We start from the raw sequence: 22315 nt of genomic DNA, 5'->3' as shown, positions 1-22315 counted from the left end.
GTGCGGCTTAGAGGTGTACCGCCCGGCATAATAATAATAATAATAATAATAATAATAATAATAATAATAATAATAATACCGGGTGGTACACCCCAACGCCCTGCATTTAAATCTTGCGCCTAAAAGAACTCCTCTACAGGAGAAACAGTGAACTTGAAACTAGACCTACTTAAACCTTTATTCAGAAGATGTCACTACAGTAATTTGACGTAATTTTGTTATTGGGAAGTTTCCAGTACTGTGTGAATTTCTACTTGTTTTTATTTTCCATTCATCAAGAAGTTTTGAAGAAGTTTTGTATTCATAAGTTTTTTTTACTAATTGATGTTCATTTATTTTTGGGCTGGCAATATTTACCTTTTCTTTCCGCCAGATTTTAATCCAGCCAATCCCTAATTTTTGTAATTAATTTCCAACCAATCCCGTATTTCTTCTTCGACTTTGAGTGTAACCTTTGAATTGACCAATAAAAGTGAGAGGGTGGGGCTAGTTTATTCATGAAAGGTCTCGAACTTTCCCCGAGGGTTTATAAACTGCGGATTTTCACGTCTCTTGGCCAACTGAATGTCATTTAACCTAGTGTGTGTGTCAAGCAGGAGGTGGGAGGCGCCTCTTTCATCGGGCAGCAGTTCTTCGACAAGGTAATGGCCAATTAACATCTTTATTTCTTGCTAGCTCTGCAGTTTAACCTGAGAGAGAGATCCGAAACTTTAACTATGTAACCTACTTCTCTGAAAATGTAACTTCAGCCGGCTTATGTAATACCTTCATAAAATTTTTAACTGTAATTCGGGGATAGAGAGTGATGTACCCTCTGAAGCTCCCCTTCATATTGGTTTGAGATGACTATGTTTTGTAACTGGTTTTCTTCCCCTCAGTAATGTCTTAATTTAATCTTATACGAATCACCTCAGTAGTTTGGGAATAGCCCTTGTTTCATCGGCTTAGTGCCCCTTAGGTTTTAAGAAATCATATCTAGGAGTGCAAGTACTCGCCTCCATTCAATTTGTGTTTCGGGCCATTTACTTAACCTGTTCTTTTCTGCAATGGCCCAATAGGTTGGGTACTAGGTACCCCTGTTTCAAATTTTGTAAGTTGTGCCTTGATGGCAAGTAACTGTAATTTTCTGATATTGCCTTGAACAGGCTTGGAAAACTGAGAGCGCGTCAGCTCTTTTCAAGTGTTGTAAAAGTGCCTCTGGGAGGCTTGATATTTGAAGTTGGGAGCAAGTGCTCCATGTATTAGGGGATTTCTGCCCTTAAGTAAAGTTGTGATCTTTGTAAATTCGAGCGTGTAGCTCAGGAAATGTAAAGCGAGGGGCTCGAAGCCCAGGACTTGTAGAATTTACTGTACTGTTTTTTCATTAACTTGTTCCAAATTTGCTAATTGTAACTGTTATTTGTTGATTTTGTTGAAATTCAAAAAAATATATATATATAACCTTGTTAAAGTTTTAAAATTAACTTTGATATTGTAGTTAGACCCATTCACCCCGGCACCTTCTTTCACCTCTGCTGGTCCACGGGTAACCCTGTACCAACAACAACAACAATAACAACAACAGCAACAACAACAACAACAACAACAACAACAACAACAACAACAACAACAACAACAACAACAACAATAATAATAATAATAATAATAATAATAATAATAATAATAATAATAATAATAATAATAATAATAATAATAATAATACCCGTGTGGGGATTTACCAGTTACCTCCATCGGGCGCGTCCCATTGGAATTGGGGAAGCTCGCTGGCTCTCCCGCCAGCAGAGTCAGAGGGTAGTAGGGAAATAAAATACCACCGTGAAAAAAGAACTGGTCCCTTGCCTGGGTTACGGCGAAGACTGGTAAATGACCAGAAGCCAGAAAACATCTTGAGGCAACCTCTAGGGCTAACAACCCTAGTTGTAAAAGGATGGGTACCCGTCCAAAGCAAAGTCAAGTCAAAAAGCATGATGGCACAACATTTCAAGAAATATACCCCAGGGGGTAAATCTTCGGATAAATCCCTCGTCGTGAACGCCACGGCGCACGAGTCTCATTCGGATTCTGGGGGAGACTCGACATCATGCAAGAGACGAGTCGGAGTGTCTCGGTGTACCCCGAAGAGTCAAAAACTCAGGCCAAAATCTAAAACCTTTCTAGCAACTTTCAACATAAATTCACTTACACAAACTGGCAAGCTGAAAACCCTCACCAAAGCTCTTCACGAAAATCAGATATCCATAATGGCCCTACAGGAAACAAGGTACCCGGATGAAGAGATTTTTGAATCCGAAGGCTACCGATTTTTCAAGAGCAAAGCGCAAAGAGGAATCCTCAATGGAGCTGTGATGCTTGGAACCGCGTTTGCTGTTAGAACCAAGATCCTTAAATCGGTTGCAAATTTCGAACCTGTGAATGACAGATTGTCTATACTCACAATTAAATGCGCAAACAAAACCTACGCCCTAGTTAACGCACATGCTCCTACAAACGATAAGAACAAGTCTGATCCAGACGAAGTTGATAATTTCTGGGACCTACTGGATGAAAAATTAAACGAAATCCCCAAACACCATGTCAAGCTTCTTTTGGGTGACTTCAATGCCCAACTAGGTCGTGAACAGAAGTACAAGAAAGTTATAGGAAATTACCCTGCTCACAAAAGAACCAATCCCAATGGCAAAAGACTGGTGTCCATTTGCGAAAATCACAACCTGCAGGTCATGTCGACCCACTTTCGCCATCTTCCCAGAAAGCAAATGACTTGGCGTTCTCCCGACCAAACTCTTGGAGAGTTCCAAATTGATCATGTTGCAATCTCCAGGGGAAACAGCCCTGAGATTATGAATGTCAAGGTAAAGAAAGGCATCAATGTGGCCTCAGATCACTATATGTCTCTTATCAAATTCAAACCAATTCCCGCAAACACAAGGAAGACAACCAAACAGATCACACGCTTCGACAATGATAAACTTCGGCAAAGGGTCGAGGAGTTCCAGGAGAAGGCTAGACCAAATGACTGTGACTTTAACAACGCCAAAAATCTCCTTGTTGAGGCCGCCAAAGACGTTGCAGAAATCAAGAGAAGCAAAAAGCATGCCTGGTGGAATGGTACCTGCGAATCAGTCCTCCAAGAAAGACTCAATGCGTGGAAACAGTACTACTCTACGAAATCAGAAAATGATTGGGAAACCTACAAAACCCAACATGCCCAAGCAGCTAGGGTGTTCAGAACTGAGAAACGTAAATACGAAAAATCTCTCATTGAAAAGATAGAACAAAACTTTAGGAAGAATGAAAGCAGAGAGTACTACAGGGCCTTCAAACGCAAACTCACTGGCTATAAACCACCATCTCTATGCTTTGAGCGAAAGGACGGCACTCTGGCGACGTCAGATGAAGAAAATTGCAGCATTCTGGCAGACTACTTCAAGAATTTACTTAATTGCTCTAAACCGCAAAGCCCCATTGAGACCAAGGAACCCTTACTCAGGTACCCGGATTCCCGACCACCCGACAGAGATGAAATCAAGCGCCACATTGCCCGTCTCAAAAATAACAAAGCGCCGGGGGAAGACTCAGTAGTAGCAGAACTATGGAAGTATGCCCCAGAAGAATCACTTGATATCTTGCAAAAGCAAATAGAAGAAATTTGGAACAAGGAGACCCTACCCGAAGATTGGAAAATAGCTTTGATCCATCCATTACACAAAAAAGGCAGCATGAAGAACATCAACAACTACAGAGGAATATCTTTGCTACCCGTGACTTACAAAATTCTATCACTTGCCATCCTGGAGCGTTTGGAAGCACAAGTCGAACATCAAATAGGTGAATACCAAGGAGGGTTCAGAAAAGGTCGCTCAACAGCCGAACAGATCCAAAATCTCAAAACGATCATCAGATATTGTGCAGTAAGGTCCAAGCAGTATGTGTCTGTCTTTGTGGACTTTAAGAAAGCGTACGACTGCATTGACCGGGAAGTCCTGCTAAACATCTTAAATGAATTTGGAGTTGATTTGAAACTGCTGGCATTAATTAGAGCCACCCTGACCGATACAAAATCCAAGGTGAAGTTCCACGGATGTCTCTCGCATTTCTTTGACATCAAAACAGGAGTCCGACAAGGTGATGGGCTATCCCCGATACTCTTCAACTGTGTTCTTGAAAAGATCATCAGAACCTGGCGGGTGAGATTACAGGAAACCAACTACAGTGCATTGAGAATAGGAACCAAATCCAAGGGGATCGCAACAGACTGCTTAGCATTTGCCGATGATATTGCTGTTCTCTCAAACGACATAGAAACCGCTAGAGCTCAAGTTGAAATTTTAAAGGAAATTGCCGAACAAACTGGTTTGCAGATATCGTTTGAGAAAACGGAAGTAATGACTAACATCAAAGAGGCTCCACCAAAACTCCATACGAAATACGGGGACATCACCCGAGTAGACAAATTCAAATACCTGGGTGAGATAATCATGAAAAATGGACTGGACAAAGAAGCACTTCAGGAGCGAGTACGCAAACTGGAAATAGCCTACCAAACATCCCGCACAATCTACAACAAAAAATGCCTTTCCCAAAACACCAAGATACGTCACTATGAAACAGTTCTGAAGCCAGTAGTTCTATATGCAGCCGAAACCCTGTTTCTAAATGCCAACAAAGGACTCCTTGAAGAACTGGAGAAAAAAGAACGCAAAATTGTGAGAGGAATCTTGGGATCAAAGTACAGAAATGGAATCCATCAAAAGAGATCCAACGAGGAAGTCTACAGCAAAATAGAGAAAATTACCGACACAATCAGAAAAAGACGGGCACGGTTTTACGGTCATCTGAAAAGAATGGACGGAAGAAAGTTAACTAAAGAAATCTTTCACTTTTTTGATTCAAACCCCAAAACCACAATTCCCTGGTTTAGAAATACCAAAGAAGACCTGCAAATGCTACATATCTCAGCTGAAGACGCCCTTAACAGAGATCTCTTCCGCAAGAAAATATTGACGAACGGGCTAAACCGAGACGAGCAACCGAAGAGAAGACAAGGTGCCCCTTGGACAGAGGAGCGCAAGCAGGCCCACTCACAAAGAATGAGGGAAATTTGGGCTCTAAAGAAGGCCAAGTTCAGTGTCAAATGCAACAAGACTTAACGTGGTCCTTGATGGCCCCAGCGAATTATATATATATATATAATAATAATAATAATAATAATAATAATAATAATAATAATAATAATAATAATAATAATAATAATATCTTTTCCACTGAGCTCGATAGCAGCAGTAGCTTAAGTGCGGCCAGTATCCAGTATTTGGGAGATAGTAGGTTCGAACCCCACTGTCGGCAGCCCTGAAAATGGTTTTCCGTGGTTTCCCATTTTCATACCAGGCAAAAGCTGGGGCTGTACCTTAATTAAAGCCACGGCCGCTTCCTTCCCACTCCTATCCATTTTACTTTTCAAGGACACATTGGGAGTTGTTAACCCATATTGTTTTTCATTGAATTTGCGGCAGTATTGATCGGTTTGGGTTCTACTCAACATGGTATAAGGGGCTGCATAATCCAATGGGTCATGAGACTCAGTTAGCTGTAAGTGACAAAGGAAATGATAACCATAACAGGACTACATTTCAATCTGAATAACTGGCAAGATTTAGATGGTTTCATCGGTCAACGTGTTGTTTTATGATAATGATGAAGATGTATGGCTATAGAAGTGATACAACAAAGTGCAAACTTTTACTTTACAAGAGGACTTTTTAATGTCATATGTGTAATGACTTCATGTCTTAATATTAGTATTCATGTAATTAAGTTTTAAGTGTTTCCTAGGATATGGAATTACGGAGCCTCTATGGCTCCTGCGGCAGCGCGCCGGCCTCTCACTGCTGGGTTCCGTGGTTCAAATCCATCCTGGTCACTCCATGTGAGATTTGTGGTGGACAAAGCGGAGGCGGGACAGGTTTTTCTCCGGGTACTCCGGTTTCCCATGTCATAATTCATTCCAGCAACACTCTCCAATATCATTTCATTTCATCTGTCAGTCATTGATCTTGCCCCAGAGGAGTGCGACAGGCTTTGGCAGCCGGCACAATTCCTATCCTTGCCGCTAGATGAGGGCTTCATTCATTCCATTCCTGATCCAGACGAATGACTGGAAACAGGCTGTGGATTTTCATTTTCACTGGGATTACTAGCTGAAAGGTAACCTTGAAAGATGTTCATTCTGAAGTGTAGCCTAGTTTTAAATACTAATGCAACTGACATCTACAATAAAGGCTGCATAAATTTCACAAATAGCAGAAAAATACTGTATTTACCATACTTAGTGTACGTTTGACTGAAATAGGTGACTTTTCGTGGTTACGTTTCCTTGGTGCTGAGCGCTTCATTTTCTTTGTTTGTAAATGTGAATGAAAATTAAATAGGGTTGGAACGACATTTGACAGTAATTGCCTTTGGGCATTTGTTTCATACATGTACTTATTTTCGAAATGTGCAGAGCATAAGCGACTGTATTGAGTGGGATACCATTTATCTCTTTTCGGCTTCACAACGCATTGTTCCTTTAATTCCTTGTTCTTTAAAGGAAATCTGAATCATAATCCGACAAATAATAACCATAGCTATCCATACTTTTGCTGTGTAAACAACAAAATGGGTTTAATTACAAACAGAAATTACAAAAAGGAATCTTGGCTATCATTCAGTAATACTTACTTAAAATATGATATATCCTTCGTTTTATTACTCCGATTAGTAGAACCGTACGCTGAGCATATGGCTGGCATTCTTGAAAGTAAGAATCTTTTTCACTTTTTAAAACTTACGAAAACTTAGGAAATTGAATTGGCATGCACGATCTCCCTGTCACCTCAACATATGTTCTTGCACCAATTCGCTTTGTTTTGACAACAGTTAACATGCTGCCCCTTATCAACTTGCTTCCGCAGGAAGCGCTGATGTCAGACATACAGCCCCTCTATGTTATTCTAGCTCGTTTGTAATGAACTAAGTATCTCTAGGCCCAGGACAGAGAAGGTGAAATCTGTCTGCAGACTAATAAGGGAGAAAATCTTCAGAATAAGGAAATTAGACAGATGTACATAGATATGAGTAGCGAAAAGTTCCAAACAATGGACGGTAAGCAGGTTCAGGATATAGAAAGAGAATGGGTGGCATACAGAAATGCAGTAGTAGCATGGGAGTGCCTAGGAACAACTGTGTGTAAAGATGGGAAAAAGCCAACATCTTGGTGGAATGATGAAGTGAGAGCAGCTTGTAAACGTAAAAAGAAGTATGTGCCAGGTAATTGTAGATCTAGAGAAGGCATATGACTGAAATGGCTCCAGATAAGAACTGACGCAGACAGGAATTTGTACACAGATGAAAGAAACAGAGCAAAACAAAATAGTTGTTGAATCCAAAAAGAAGTCATGGGAAGATTTTGGTAATAACCGAAAAGGCTCGGTCAAGCAGCAGGGAAATCTTTCTGGACAATAATAAAGAATCTTATAAAGGGAGGGGAAAAGGAAATGGACAGTGTTTTGAATAAATTAAACTCATAACAGATCCCAGGGAATCACTGGACAGGTGGAAGGAAAATTTGAAAATCTTCTTAACGCAAAAGGAAATCCTTCTGGTGACGTGAACAACTAAGCTCACGGTGAGCAATACAATGATGTTGGTGAAATTACGCTAAAGGAAGTGGAAACGATGGTAAATAACCATCGTCATAAAGCAGCACGAATAAATGAAATTAGACCTGAAATGGTGACATACAGTGGGAAGGCAGGGATGAAATGGCTTCATAGAGTAATGAGATTAGCATGGGATGTTATTTAGGTACCTTCTAATTGGACAAGTGCAGTAATTATGCCTATTTTAAGTAAGGAAACAGGAAGGATTGCAATAACTTCTGAGGTATCTCATTAATCAGTATAGCAAGCAAGGATTTCACTAGCACTTTGGAAGGAAGAGTACAATCAGTGGTTGAGAGTAAGCTGGATGAAAACCAGTGTGGTTTCAGAACATAGAGGGGCTGTCAGGATCAGATTTTCAGTATAGGTCAGGTAATTGAAAAATGCTACGAGAGGAATGGACAGTTATGTTTATGTTTTGTAGATCTAGAGAAAGCATATGACAGAATACTGAGGGAAAAGATGTTCGTCGCACTAGGGGACTATGGAATTAACACGTTGGGTGCCACGTGCCGCTATGGCGGCACACCGTTCTTGATATCAGAGTTGGCGTGAAGCCATATGGCGGCACAGTAGAGTTTCAGGCGATGTGCCGTAGAAAATCAGCTGTGACATCTATGCGCGTAAAATTGGTAATACGTGAAGAGCGAACTTCAGGGTCTATTCCAGCCTCGTATTTGTACTGTGTGCCACCATATGACACCACAGTATTCTTCCGAAGTCACTGACTGGCCAGTGGTCATCGTCACAAGTGAAAGCGCGCCAGGCATTGTTTATTCCTCATTTACGTACTAATTGTCACTCAGTTTGTATAGTTGTGCTAAAATATAAAAATGAAGATATTGGTAATAATCTTGGCAGAAATGGTGAGCGACTTGCAAAGAGGAGAATTAGTGAAGTGGATATTTGTGAATTTCTGATGGAGAGGAAGATGTGTTGATGGCAGTGAATATAACGCTAGTGATGATGAGTGCAGTGACAGTGACGGATGTATCAAATGATGCAGAAGATGATGGCGATACTGATAGTGATTACATAAAATTAACTTCATGGTCCATATCACACTTCAATAGATTCACAATTAAGTAATTTATTTTCCACCTAGTTGATACAATGATTGCTTAAGGCAATTTAATGGTTAAAAGTGGTACATGTTTCGTATATTATCAACATCTTCAGCCACATAACACTGTTTAGATGAAAAATATATAAATTGAAAAAGTAATGCTTTAGTTTGCTTTAATGTTGTCAAACTTATGTTAATTTTAAGGACACTTCCTCTAAAGCATTACTTTGTCAATTTATATATTTTTCATCTAAACAGTATTATGTGGCTGAAGATGTTGATAATATACGAAACATGTACCACTTTTAACCATTAAATTGTCTTAAGCAATCATTGTATCGACTAGGTGGAAAATAAATTACTTAATTGTGAATCTACTGATAGTGATATTATAGGTAGGGACCGTGCTGGTGCAAATGGTGTAGACAATCATCTGAACAATGATGCCTGGGGTCCTTGTGTAGGGGCACAGAAAGATAATCCATTTACAAGCCAGGAGCATCTAAATCTTCAAACTGATACTTCTACAGTCACACCATATGAGTTTTACCGACTGTTCCTAACAGACAAAGTTGTTGATTTGATGCAATTTGACTCATGCTAAGCTTAAGAAGGGAGAACTCATTGCAACAGAGGATGGAAGTGGATTGACAGCGATGAAGTGGAGAGATCAGAGGGACGTGCTGATTATGTCAACTAAATGTTCTAATGATGTAATTGCTACAGGCAAAAAGAACAGGAAACACGAAGAAGTGGTTAAACCGAAAATGGTAATAACGTACAATAAAATGAAAGGAGGAATAGATATTGCAGACACACTTTCTTCGTATCACACTGCAATGAGGAAAACCATCCGACAGTACCACAAAGTTGCAGATGACATTCTTTTTTGGCACTGCCGTTGTAAATACACTGCCTCTGTACAATAAGACGCCAGCTACTGGACATCGATAAATGTCTCTTGCAGAGTTTCGAAGGAACATGGTCAGCACTCTGCTTTGTCTAACTAACGATCCTGTTAGACGTACTCCGAAGAGAGAGAACCACTACCTTGGGGTACCCAACAAATGGAAGGACAGAAAAGTACCAGGTAAGTGTTATCAAGTTGCACTTCTGAGGATGTTAAAACTAATTATAAAATTATTCTTTATTCCTTCCTTTCAATATTGCAGGAAAGCTTGAGGTCAGTGTCGAAGCTGCTATCAATAACTATGCAAGGTCATGGGCAGAACGGCTGCTGCTTCTGCCGCAAAAAGGGTGTCAACTGTCTGCACAACCTGTCCTGACACCTTTTCTTTGAAGTGCTTTGAATCATTAAACAACAAAGAGTGACTGAAGGTTAATTGTTGTTGTTGTTGAAAGTCTAATGCTTATGTTGCAATTCGGGTGTCACTGCCTGTCAATCGTGCCGAGACTCATATTTTCATTTTGCCGATGATGCTTTCATGGCCTGTACTTATAGACATGACACTGTATAGGCTTTTGGGCTTATGCCATGTCAAGAAAAATAAGGTGAAATTCTTTACGTTTCGCAAACAACGGTGCTCTAAATCCTCAGAAGAAATCTTGACTGTCCACGAGAAAGGCTTCTTAAACAATGACTCGTTAAAATTTAGACGTTATAATATAAGTGGAAAATGGTACGTTCATTCGCCACCAGATGGTTCCCAGGACATGGCACAACGCTAGCATTCAAAGCAGAAGCTGACTGAACCATAGAAACATATGACACTGACAGGTGTATGATATAGACACAAGCCTGGAATGAAACATCTGGCGACGAGGAACGTGTGAATTTGGAAAACACCGAGACGAAATAACAATAGTGAAAGGACAAGGAAGGGAATTAAACTACGTAAATACTTAATGGCTGGCAACCAGGTATTACTTAATTGATAGCCGGTGTCCCTGCTGAAATTGTTAGGATTTCGACGTATTTCCACAGCTTCCCGCATAATCCTGAACTTATAGTGTCTAGTGTGGGTAAGAGCTCGAACATCTTGGAACATGACGTCATGACTCGACGATAGAGCGTGCTCAGCTATTGCTGATTTGTCTGATTGGTTGAGATGAAGATTACGTTCGTGTTCTTTGATACGGGTACCAATGGACCAGCATGTTTAGCCGATGTATACCTTACCGCAAGTACAGGGAATTTCGTATAACCCAGGATGTAAAAGTGGGGAAAATTTGTCCTTGGTTTTACTCACACTGTGAGCAATTTTATTGGTGGTGCCAAACACAGTTTTTATATTGTGTTTGCGGAGGACCTTGGCAATTTGATCTCTGGTGTTGTGAATGTAACGCAAGTAGGCATTTCCCTTCTCTTCTTCCTTCTGTGAGCTTTGCTTGGTCGTTTCTGTGGGATGCAGGGCTCTATGAATCTGTAAATCGCTGTACATTACCCTTGAACGCTACTTTGAGGGTGTCCATCTCCACCTGGATATGTGATGGCTCACAAATTCGTCTCGCCCTCTTGGTGAGTGTCATGAGAAAGCCTTTTTTTGTGCTGGATGGTGGTGAGAATCTGCATGAAGACAGCGATTTGTGTGGGTAGGTTTACGATAGACTGTATGTCCTAAGGAGCCGTCCGGTTTCTTTCTTACTAGAACATCCAAGAAAGGAAGGTATCCGTCCGACCCCCATCTCCATAGTGAATTTTATTGAAGGATGTTGCTGATTTAGGTGGTTTAGAAATAGATGAAGTTTCTCAGGACCTTCTGTCCAGACCACAAATGCATCATCAACATATCTCTTATCTCTGACTTGTGGTTAAAACAGAATAGCTCACAGCTGTATATTACCTCGTACAGAAGACAAGGCGTTAAGGATTCCGATGATGTCACCGACGGCCAAGTGTGGTGGGGAGACTTGCGCGTAATCCCTACCTCTTACTCTAACTACCTTGAAATAGAGGATTGTGGCGGTGGTTAGTAAATTCAGAGGCTTGCAGAATGAACGCTGAGAGGCATAACAGTCTATAATGAAGATGTATGTATGCTTCTTTAAGGCAGTCCATATCAAAGCATGTCTAGTATCTTTCGTTAGAATGTAATTCATTTTGTCATCATAAAAATGTAAATATTTTTCACATTAACTTTATTACATTTAATATACTTCATTCCATGTTAGTAACAATAGTTTCAAATCGTCTATGGTAATAATATGAAATTTTACTTAAGTAATTGTAAAAAACTTGATATATGCAAAAATGACTTTAGTTCCAGTATTGAATGGAAAACAATATGAAAAATTATGAAGGGAGTATGTTACATCAACTTGGTTTCGTCGATAAGAAGTCAAGATCGTCTACAATTATGTCGTGACTCTTAAAACGTTTTTATTTTTATTTACTCAAAACCTCCATCTTGTATCATATCTAGTGTTTACAATGGCCAATTTAATTAGTAGGGCCTACAATGGACTGATGAAATCAAAAGTCCTTGAATCAATAGTAGGGCTACCCACTGAGATTCCTTTCCTAAAAGAATTACAAAAATATGCCCCAGGAAATGAAACACAGGAGTACATCAAAGCTTTGAGACTTAAATTGAATATGTTTGCACATACAGTTATTCTGACAATGAAGGCTGAGAGTGCAGAGGGGCCACGGAAGGCTTCAGTCCGTGTGGGGCCAGCAGCGAGTTAAACAATATCGCTTGCGAATCGTTGAAGCTTGCAATAAAGAAGCTCCTTAGAGAAGGCACCCAAAATGATCTGAAAGTGGAAATTATGAGGAGGAGTGAGTCCATGCGGGTGTGTTACAAGATGGCAACAGATATTTACACTCCTTTGCTCTGAAGATGGCCTGATAGCTGAAACTGGTTAGCAAATAAATAATCCTTAATAGAAAAGACTATTTTACCTTGTTTCTGTGTATATTTTGATTTCATGGTTTGTTTAGGCTGAACTTTTTAACACTTCAAAGGGGTACCATAGGGTCTTGTTCCTAAGGAAAAATGAAATCGCGTATGGCTTTTAGTGCCGGGAGAGCCCGAGGACAAGTTTGGCTCGCCAGTTGCAGGTCTTTTGATTTGACTCCCGTAGGCGACCTGTCTGTCGTGATGAGGATGAAATGATGATGAAGACGACACATACACCCAGCCTCCGTGCCAGTGAAATTAACCAATTAAGGTTAAAATTCCCGACCCTGCCGGGAATCGAACCCGGGACCCCTGTGACCAAAGGCCAGCACGCTAACCATTTAGCCACGGAGCCGGACTGTTCCTAAGGAAAGTTTATCATACAGGAATTGGCGAGCAAGTCTGGTGTTGTTCATACAGCAGACATGCTCAGTCCACCAAATCCAATGGCCAATGGCAGAGGCTGCTACGTTCATGCATGCTTTCCCAAGAACAGCAAGATTGGAGACAAGGTTCTTTCATTTGATATTTAAGATGGAACAAAGTTTCCGTTGATGAAAACACTCAAGTTCCTTGATGTCACGGCAGTACAGGGTCCAGGCTTCACATCCATAGAATAACATTGTGATGTGATTGCTTTATACACCATGAGTGTAGTAACAACTGTTCCATCTTTATTCCTAAAGACCAGGCTGGAAAGCTGACGAAATGTCAAAGAGCAGAATGGAGTCTGTCTTTCACATGCTTTCCTGAGGTGCATCGTTTACACAACATGCTCCCAAGGTATGAAAAGCATTCTACTTGTTCCAGAGTCACGTCTGAAACAGGGACATTGAACTCTGCAAAGTTAATCTTTGGGGCACGTTAGGCAAGAATCTTGGCTTTTTGAGAATTGATGGCAAGTCCAAAATGATCACATGCACTCTTGAAACTATTGACTGACCGCTGCAGCTCCTCAGGTGTAAGAGCAGGCGATGCAGTGTCATCAGCATACTGCAGTGTTACAAGTTAACCTGGTCACATGAGTTAAGCAACGTGAACGAATGTTTTACAAAGTCTCATACATCGAAGAGACTTTCATCGGGACAGTACCTTCAATCAATGCCAGAGGTGCAGCCACATAGAGAGCAAAGAGCGTTGGAGCAACTACACATCCCTGCTTCAATCCATGTGTGATAGGAAGGCATCAGAGATGTTTTTCTGGTGGACATACCATCATGGAGTGCTCAAAGCTTTCCGGGCAACCGAAGTGTCTCAACCCTGCCCACAGAGCATGCCTTGGGACAGAGTCAAAGACCATTTCCAGACCATCAAACACTAAGGAGAGAGGTTGCTGTTTTTCTCTGAATTTTTCTTGGATTTGCCGTGCGAGATCATGTCAGTTGTGCCTCTTGAGGCATGGACACTGAGACTCAGGAAAAATCTTTCTCAGAAACAAAGTGGAGATGGCTAATTAGAATCCTTGCAGTAGGTTTGCCAGCTTTAACAGTTGGTAAGTTACACTATAAACAATAAGTGATCCATAAATATTGTTTTGTATTATTAGAAATTAAACATATGTAAGTCATAAAATGAAATTAAAAGTTTAACATTTTAATTATAGTACTTTAATATTGAATTTTTAATTCCGTTCAGATTCTTGATTGGCTGACATCGTTTATAGTCCGACAACATATCAAATGCATTTACTGCACCTTCAGCGTTCATGTCATCACTCAATGTGCTACTTGTTTCCTGCATATAGCCGTATGCCTTCTCTTTGGTGTCCTCGAAAAAGAAATCGCCTTACTAACACACCTTTCGGCCAAAAGTGAGTTGTAACTGTGACGAGGTTTGACTGTAGTTACAAAGTTTAGTCAAGGCTGTATTCCTTCACCTTTGTTGCTCATAATATACATGAGATCACTTACTGGAAGGTATAAAATAGCAGGGAGAGATTCAGTTAGGTGGAAATGTAAGCAGTTTGGCCTACGCTGACAACAGACGGTGCTGAAAGCCTGCAATCTTGAAGAGGCGCAGCGAGTGTGATAAGAAAATCAGCATTCCCAAGACTTAAGTGATATCTGTTAGGAAAGAACATAAGAGGAGTGAATGTTAGATTGGGAATACAAAACTAGAACAGGTGGACTGGGTGGTGGTGGTGGCTGTTTTAAGAGGAAGTACAACTGGGCAACCATCGTCTCATCATCATCATTATCATTTCCCAACTCCAGTTTCCCGGGTGTGGTGCACAAGCGCTCGCCATCTCCTTCTGTCTTCATACATCTTCTGATCCAGTACATCCTCCCATTTGTACCCTCTCTCCTCCACTTCTGATCTTACAGTCTCTATCCAAAGTTTTCTTGGTCTTCCCTGTGGTCTTCTTCCTACGAGGTTAAGGTCGAAATATTTTCTGGCAGGTCTTTCCCTGTTCATTCTCATTATGGGCCCATACCACTGAAGTCTGCGTTTCTTTATGACACTGATAATAGGAACCTCAATACCAGCTACTTTCCTATTCACTTCATTTCTGATCTTGTCCTTTTCTGGTTGTTTGGTTCATGGTTCTAATGAATCTCATTTCAGTTGCTCGGATTCTACTGAAGTCTTTGTTTAGTAGGGTACATGTCTCTAAACCGTATGTGAGGATTGGTACGAAGTAAGTGTGGTACATGATTGTTTTCGCTTTCTGTGGTATTTTGCAGTCCTAGAGGAGATTCCTGACTTGACTGTAGAAGTTTGATGCTTTCTGTGTCCTGCTGAGTATTTCCTGCCTAACAGTGTTGTCTTTTGATATTGTGCCTTCGAGGTACTTGAAGTGGGAAGCTGATTCGTTTTTTTTCTCCTTCCAGAAATATATTTGAGCTTGTTCCTTCCCTGTTGACGGTCATTTCTACTGTCTTTGTTTTGCTCATCTTCAGTCCAAATTTTTTTAATATGTTGTTCCATACATTAAGTTTCTTCTGAACTTCAGCTTCTGTCTCTCCCCATAAAAACACATCAGCAGCAAATACCGGGGCGTTTCGTTCACTGTCCATTTTCTTGATAGATTTGATGACCTTGTCCATTACTATTACGAACAGAAGTGGTGACAGAGCACTTCCTAGCTGGACACCTCTCTTTGTTTCAAACCATTTTGATCGTCTGCTGCCTATCTGGACACAGCTGTAGCACTTCTGGTATAGCATCTTGACTTTGTTAATTAAGTACTTTGGCACCTTTAGGTCTAATACCAATATAAATGGTCCGTTATTGGACATTATAAATTTTCCAGCTAACTCATTCCTGGTTGCCAGCGTTTCGCCCCCGTGTGCTAGGCTGGGCTCATCAGTTGGTACCTAGCACACCTACCAAGACGCATGGCTAGTGCATACCGTGGAGGCCACTGTGTAGGCTAATTGTAGCCACCGGCAGTGCCAATGCACTATGAGAGACTTTGTCTCACTACTAAAGATTGATGCCTGTTTGGCCATCAGATGCTATAGATGGTGTGCTAGGTACCAACTGATGAGCCCAGCCTAGCACACGAGGGTGAAACGCTGGCAACCAGGAATGAGTTAACTGGAAAATTTATAATGTCCAATAACGGACCATTTATATTGGCATTATAAATTTACTCATTCAGAACAAATATTTCTGATTCCTTATGGGAATCAACATCTATAGCACCTTTAGGTAATCCAGACATTCCCATATCTTGTTTCGAGGAACACTATCATATGCTTTTTCAATGTCCACAAATGCAATCACAAGATTTCTTCCGTATTCACAGTACTTTTCTGTCAGCATCTTTACTGCAAAGATAAGATCCATCGTCTATTAACACTAAACAAAGGGAAAGAGGTCTGACAATGCGAAGAAAGGGAAGGGCATGAAGGCTACTGTTGGGGTCGGAAAAGAAAACAAAAAGAACAATAGCTGACCAAGGGAGGTCAGACAGGAAAGATGAAAGCAAGACTGGCACAAGTAAGTGAAAGAAATGACAGACTCAGCTACAACCTATGCTTTAAGTTGAAAGACCCTGGTCCTCCTCTTAGCTGCCTCTTGTGACAGGTGGGCAATACCATGGATGTATTCTACCGCCCCCATCCAGAGTTGTAACAAGTATTTAGGATGTGCAATCTACACTAGCTGCTGCAGTCAGCTCTTGTACAAAACTATCTTTACATCGATCTGTTTTCAGAGCGGGTTTAACTGTGTGTGTTACGTCGTCAGCCCAGAGGTTGGTCGGATCCTCAAATAGCACCACCAAGAGTTACGCGGTTATAAGGAAACCGCAAAAACCATTGGGTTAACTGTATGGTAGCGTTATGTCACCCGACACAGACAGTCTTATGTCGACGATAGGATAGGAAAGGGCTAACAGTGTGAAGGAAGTGCCTGGTGTGAAAATGGGAAACCATAGAAAACCATCTGCAGGGCTGCCGACAGTGGGACCTGAACCCACTATCTCCCGAATGCAAGTTGACAGCTGAGCGACCCAAACCGTGCAGCCACTCACTCGGTCTGGGTGGACTCAGAATATCTTGACAGTAGGAAGAATGATTGCAGTTACAAAGACAAGGGAAAAATGACAGGAAGGTACTTAGAATAAGGAGTACCCTGCAGTACAGTATTAGCTAGCCATGTCATCAGTTTTTTCAATAGTGACATTCAAATGTGGTTGTTAATCCTGTAGAAAAGACAATAAAATTCAAAAATTTGGTTGAATACTGTACATACAAAAAGGAGAAACTATGTTCTATGCAAAAAAAATTCAACGACATTGATAGAACTGCTGTAGGCCTCATGTTAACAGTCCCCCACATGATAAGACAATTGTTTTGTCTCTTAAAACAATGATTTCCCCATCATTTAATGTGACAGGCCTACACGATGCAGGATATTCTCTAAGAAAACTATGGATACAAAGAAAGGTAAGAAAATTCATTAAATTAGTGCGTAAAACATTATTTTTCTAGGAGGGAGGACAAGCACTATAAACACTGATATTTAACTGAGATTGCTCAAACATGAGACGAAGAAATTGTACATGAAGACTTCGCTATATAATGTACAGAAGGAAAATTTCTGGATGAATACAGGAGAAAAAACAAAAGAAAGGGGAATTTGAGTAAATGAAATCCCTATGTAATCACCAGACTGCATTTTCTGAATAAGAAACTGACAAAGAAATCTTACAACGAAATCTAACAAGTGTAAAGTCGGGAAATAATTTATCGCCAAACACACAGTGCCCTCGATGTTATTTCAATGTTATTCTTATCATTCTGAATTCTGATTCATCCACTTAGCTACCCCATGTGTTTTGAGCTGTAAATGGATGAAAATAAGTTAAATGATAATTGTGGCGCCACAAAATTTTACTGTATGTAAAGTGAAAGAAAGCTATATGAAATCAATAATCGTCGAAAGGTATCTGAGGTACAGTGAGCCCGGTAATACAAGCATTGACAGCAACAGTAGACTAAACACGATAACCTTAAAATCCGATCGCTTATATAATTACGAAATCAATAAACTGAGTGAAGCATAACATTAACTGTAATAGTGTAATTCATATTAGATTTTCGTCATTGCTCTCTCGCAATTCAGTACGGTATCGGTATCTAATAAATCTTATACACATATTCCTTTGTTTATTTACTTACAGTTTTCACAGATTCACTGGACATGATGATAGTCACAATCGCATAGGCTTTATCTTATATATTATACAAATAACACATAAAAATAGAATATAATATTCGGAAAACAACTGCCCAAGAACCGGTCAAAAACTTATGCAAATTCTTGTGTATATATGGTATATATTGCGAGGGTGACTTCCATTCAAAGAGAAGACAACACGAAGTTAGCTTAAGGCGTGGTCGTATGAGTCTCCTGTGCCCCCTGTCCTGTGTTTTCCTGCGGTGTTTCATCAACATACGAAAAAACAAATACAAGTACACGAATGTTTTGAGGAATCAAATCTACGAAATCTAGGATAATACAACTTTATTGGAATTGGACAGCATAAAATGAACACTCCAGATGTATGAAACACGGGGGTACGTGGGGAGTACAGAAACAATCATTTATATCTGTCATACACACAGCATTTTAGCATTCGTACCATAAGGACAATCATTACTTCGAAATGTGATTACATTAATGCCATGTGCGGCGTGTGCTTCAAAACTTCAATCACTTACTGATCCTTCTGCTAAATTATGGAAGATCTGAATACCAATAATCCTTAATTCAAGATCTATTTTATTTCAAAATAACAATATTTCTTTAATTATCAATATTCCCTCGATGTGCATTATTTTTTAACACACACAACGGTACATCGCACAAGTAGGCCTGCAGGATATATTTGCGCAATTTTGACCTAATTTGGGAAAATACATCCACTATTGTAATTGTGTATTTAATTATCGACTCAGTATACCAAGCATTTTCAAAACGACTGAAGGTATTGTTAATATTTTACATGTCAGTTTAGTTGGCAGCGCTGACGGTATTGTTTGTGACGTGTTCTTAAACTTCGGAATTCTTCGATTAATGTGCGAGTTGGTCTTTGGGGTTTAATTTCACTAAAATGTTATCTGCTGTACTCATTATTCTCGTAGTTAGCCAGTTTATTTCGTCAGATGCAGTCAATTGTAAAGGATGCGTACCTTTGGATAGCTACTCATTCGACAAGGTACAGTATGATAATGTGGTCGGGTTGACGTAGACTATTCAGCTTGATTTGCCTGACCGGAGATGGTTTTCGTTTCTTCTACTGCTCACATTTCTTATATTTTATGAATGAAGACTTTTTAATTATTTCAATGAAAGATTTTTCCAAGTCATCGACGGTATGTACCGCGACGACTTGAGATCGGTTTTTACTCATATCTTGCCGGTAACTTAAGTGAAAACACTGCTGAAAAAAAAAAAAAAAAAAAAAAAAAAAGAGCTTTAGTTGACACTATTAGCAATTTGTGATAGCTATAATAATTTACACACAGATTATTTCTGTGCGATAAATCTTTTATTCAGTCTGATGCATTAATAATGATGTTGGAGGTTAAGTTTAAGAGCTGTATTATACTGTTACGAATAAAACACCGTATGTTTTATCGCTGTAATTTATTTCAGGATGATCTAATGAATGCACACATACACAATTCTATTCAACCATGAATGACACACAGTAATTGCTGCCTATTACAAGTCTGTCCTCTTCACACAGCAGGAAGTAACGGCTTGTTGGTTTTACCTGAGACAGCTCTAATCCTTATTGACAGGCTCTCCCTACTTTCACTTCTCCAAGTCCAGTAACCGCACACAGCAGCTGCATGCAGAGAGCTAGGTTTGAGGACAGGGCTACTGGCCACACAACGCACGATAACTGTTCCTTGGTTCGACTCCAGAAAATGTCCATTAATTCACAAAGTCAAACACACTTAACAACTAAATACTGGCAATTAAATACCAACAACACCTTAACAGCACTAACCAGCAGGACAGTATTCCTCACAACGATGACCATTGGTACACTTCCAATTACATGCACGATAACTGCTCCAATCGCTGACTCTGTGACAGTCCTCAGTCCAAGGCAGCACACACACAGTATTCTGTTCCATACGAGACGATACTCTGACTCCAGTGGGACAATGACAGCAGCCAACACTAGTACAGCTGTCCTCGGTCTAGCTACTCACTCGACACTCCAACGCAACAACTCCTTGTTCGGACTCCAATGGGACACTGACAGCAGCCAATTCTACTATAGCTATCCTCAGTCCAGCCACCAAAATCCAATACTCACCCCAACTCTGACTGACTGTTTGCAGCTAGCCTCCTTTTTATAGCTCGGATGATGAGTACAGGAATATTCGCGATGTGGCTAGAAACGAGCATTCTCGTTTCACCTTCGAGAAACGCACGGAGAAACCAAATTAAGAGAACAATATACAGAAAGGCCAGCCATGCCCTCCAGACCATCTGGGAGCTTCCCGGTCATGTGACTCATTCCCTTCCAGGAAGTACCAAAAGGGGCTGCCACATAACAATACTGTATCAGAGTTGGCTATTGCATGGCCGTACTACATCATATCTTCCTCCCGTGAAATGTTGTTAGAAGTGAATTTGTAGGAGTAACCTACGATGGGGGGGGGGGGATCAAATCATCATCATTGTACAGTTCCAGGTTCCCGGGTACTGTTAATGAGCCTCTTCCACTTCTTCCTGTCCATATACAACTTGTCATGGAGATCATCATCCACTGTCCATCCTCTGGTAACTAGATCAACCTTGATCATGTCCATCCATCAGGTTTTAGGTCTTCCTGCAGGTCTTTTTCCCTCCACCTGTCTTTCCAAATGTATTCTGGCTGTTCTTGTAGGCTTCATCCTCATCACATGCCCATACCTCCGTAGTCTGGATGTGCAGATTCGGTCTTTATTCCGGCTTCTTTCCTTACCTCCTCATTTCTTAACTTGTCCAGCTTCGTCTTCTGGATGGTGGATTTAAGAAATTTATTTTTGTGAGGGTGCACGCTTCGATACCATAGGTCAATATTGGTATGAAATATGTTATACGTCATCAATTTGGCCAGTTTTGGAATCATGTCATCCCATAAAAGTGTTCTTACTTGTTGGTAGAATTCAGATCCCTTTTGCACTCTGTTTGTAATTTCCTTTCTGACCAAATTATCACTGGAGATTACACTTCCAAGGTAAGGAAAACTATCCACACACTCTAGCTTATTGGACACCCTTCTCTGTTGACAGCCATCACCACTGTCTTGGTCTCGCAGATGTTGAGGTTATATTCCTGGAACTGGGATTTCCATACGTTGAGTCTGGTTTGTACTTCCTCTTCTGTTTCACCTCAAATCATATCATCAGCAAAGTTCGCTGCATTCAGTTCACCTAATTTTTCCTTGACGTTCTTCATTATATTGTCCATAACAGTGATGAACAATAGTGGGGACAGTGCACTTCCTTGCTGAACTCCACTCTTGGTCTCAAACCATAATGATCAATCTTCCCCAATTTGTACACAGCTTAGTACAGTCTTTGTAAAACATCTGAATTTTCCCCCCATCCTTCAGGCAACATTTCCTCAGACACTCCTGGATTTTATCTTTTATAACACTATCTGTTTCTTCTGAATCCATATTCCTCCTCCTCTAAATGTGGTTCAGTTATGGTTCTCAATCTCCTTTCTATGATCTGTAGAATTTTTAGCCCATGAGACAGCAGTGTTATTCCTCTAGCAGTGTTATTCCTCTATAGTTGGTGGGTTTCCGTCTGCTGCCTTTCTTAAACAGGGGAATTATAACGCCCTTGCTCCAATCTGCAGGTATTTTGTTGTCTGTCCATACCGCATTTAGTACTCTGTGCAGCCATTGTATACCCTGGATGCCTGCTGCCTTTATCATGTCCGCATTCACTTCATCTGCACCTGAAGGTTTTCCTTTAGGCATAAATTTTAAGGCTGTCTCAGTTTCTGTCCAGGTGATGGGAGGTTCCTCATTGTAGGCTTGGATTTCTGGTTTTGTTTTGTTCTTGAACTGGTCTATTCAGTAGGTGGTCGAAATGGTTCTTCAGGACTTCTCTCATGTCACTTTCTGTCCTAACCAGATTTCCATTTTCATCTTCAAGTGCCTTTATGGTATTCATTGGTTTCCCTTTACCTCTGATAACACTATACAGTAGTTTCTT

General features: G+C 40.5%; 2 protein-coding genes across 3 annotated transcripts in view; one reads left to right on the top strand and one right to left on the bottom strand.

The window, feature by feature from the left end:
- Positions 1-18473, bottom strand: part of Septin1 (Septin 1) — a 124401-nt gene extending 105928 nt beyond the window's left edge. For both annotated transcript variants that reach the window (XM_068231007.1, XM_068231008.1), the window contains exon 1: positions 18260-18473. In XM_068231007.1, the coding sequence (XP_068087108.1) occupies positions 18260-18283 (24 nt within the window). In that variant the 5' untranslated portion in view covers positions 18284-18473. The remainder of the gene's footprint in view (positions 1-18259) is intronic.
- A 665-nt stretch (positions 18474-19138) lies between these two features.
- The window catches only part of wbl (endoplasmic reticulum protein 29-like protein wbl), a 39483-nt gene continuing 36306 nt past the window's right edge, over positions 19139-22315 (top strand). Inside the window, exon 1 of the mRNA XM_067159078.2 lies at positions 19139-19299. Within this exon, the coding sequence (XP_067015179.2) occupies positions 19195-19299 (105 nt within the window). The 5' untranslated portion in view covers positions 19139-19194. The remainder of the gene's footprint in view (positions 19300-22315) is intronic.

Source organism: Anabrus simplex, chromosome X (assembly GCF_040414725.1).
Source record: "Anabrus simplex isolate iqAnaSimp1 chromosome X, ASM4041472v1, whole genome shotgun sequence".
In the NCBI taxonomy this organism is placed as follows: Eukaryota; Metazoa; Arthropoda; class Insecta; order Orthoptera; family Tettigoniidae; genus Anabrus; species Anabrus simplex.
The sequence above is the reverse complement of the archived record's forward strand: the minus strand, read 5'-3'. Positions and strand labels throughout refer to the sequence as shown.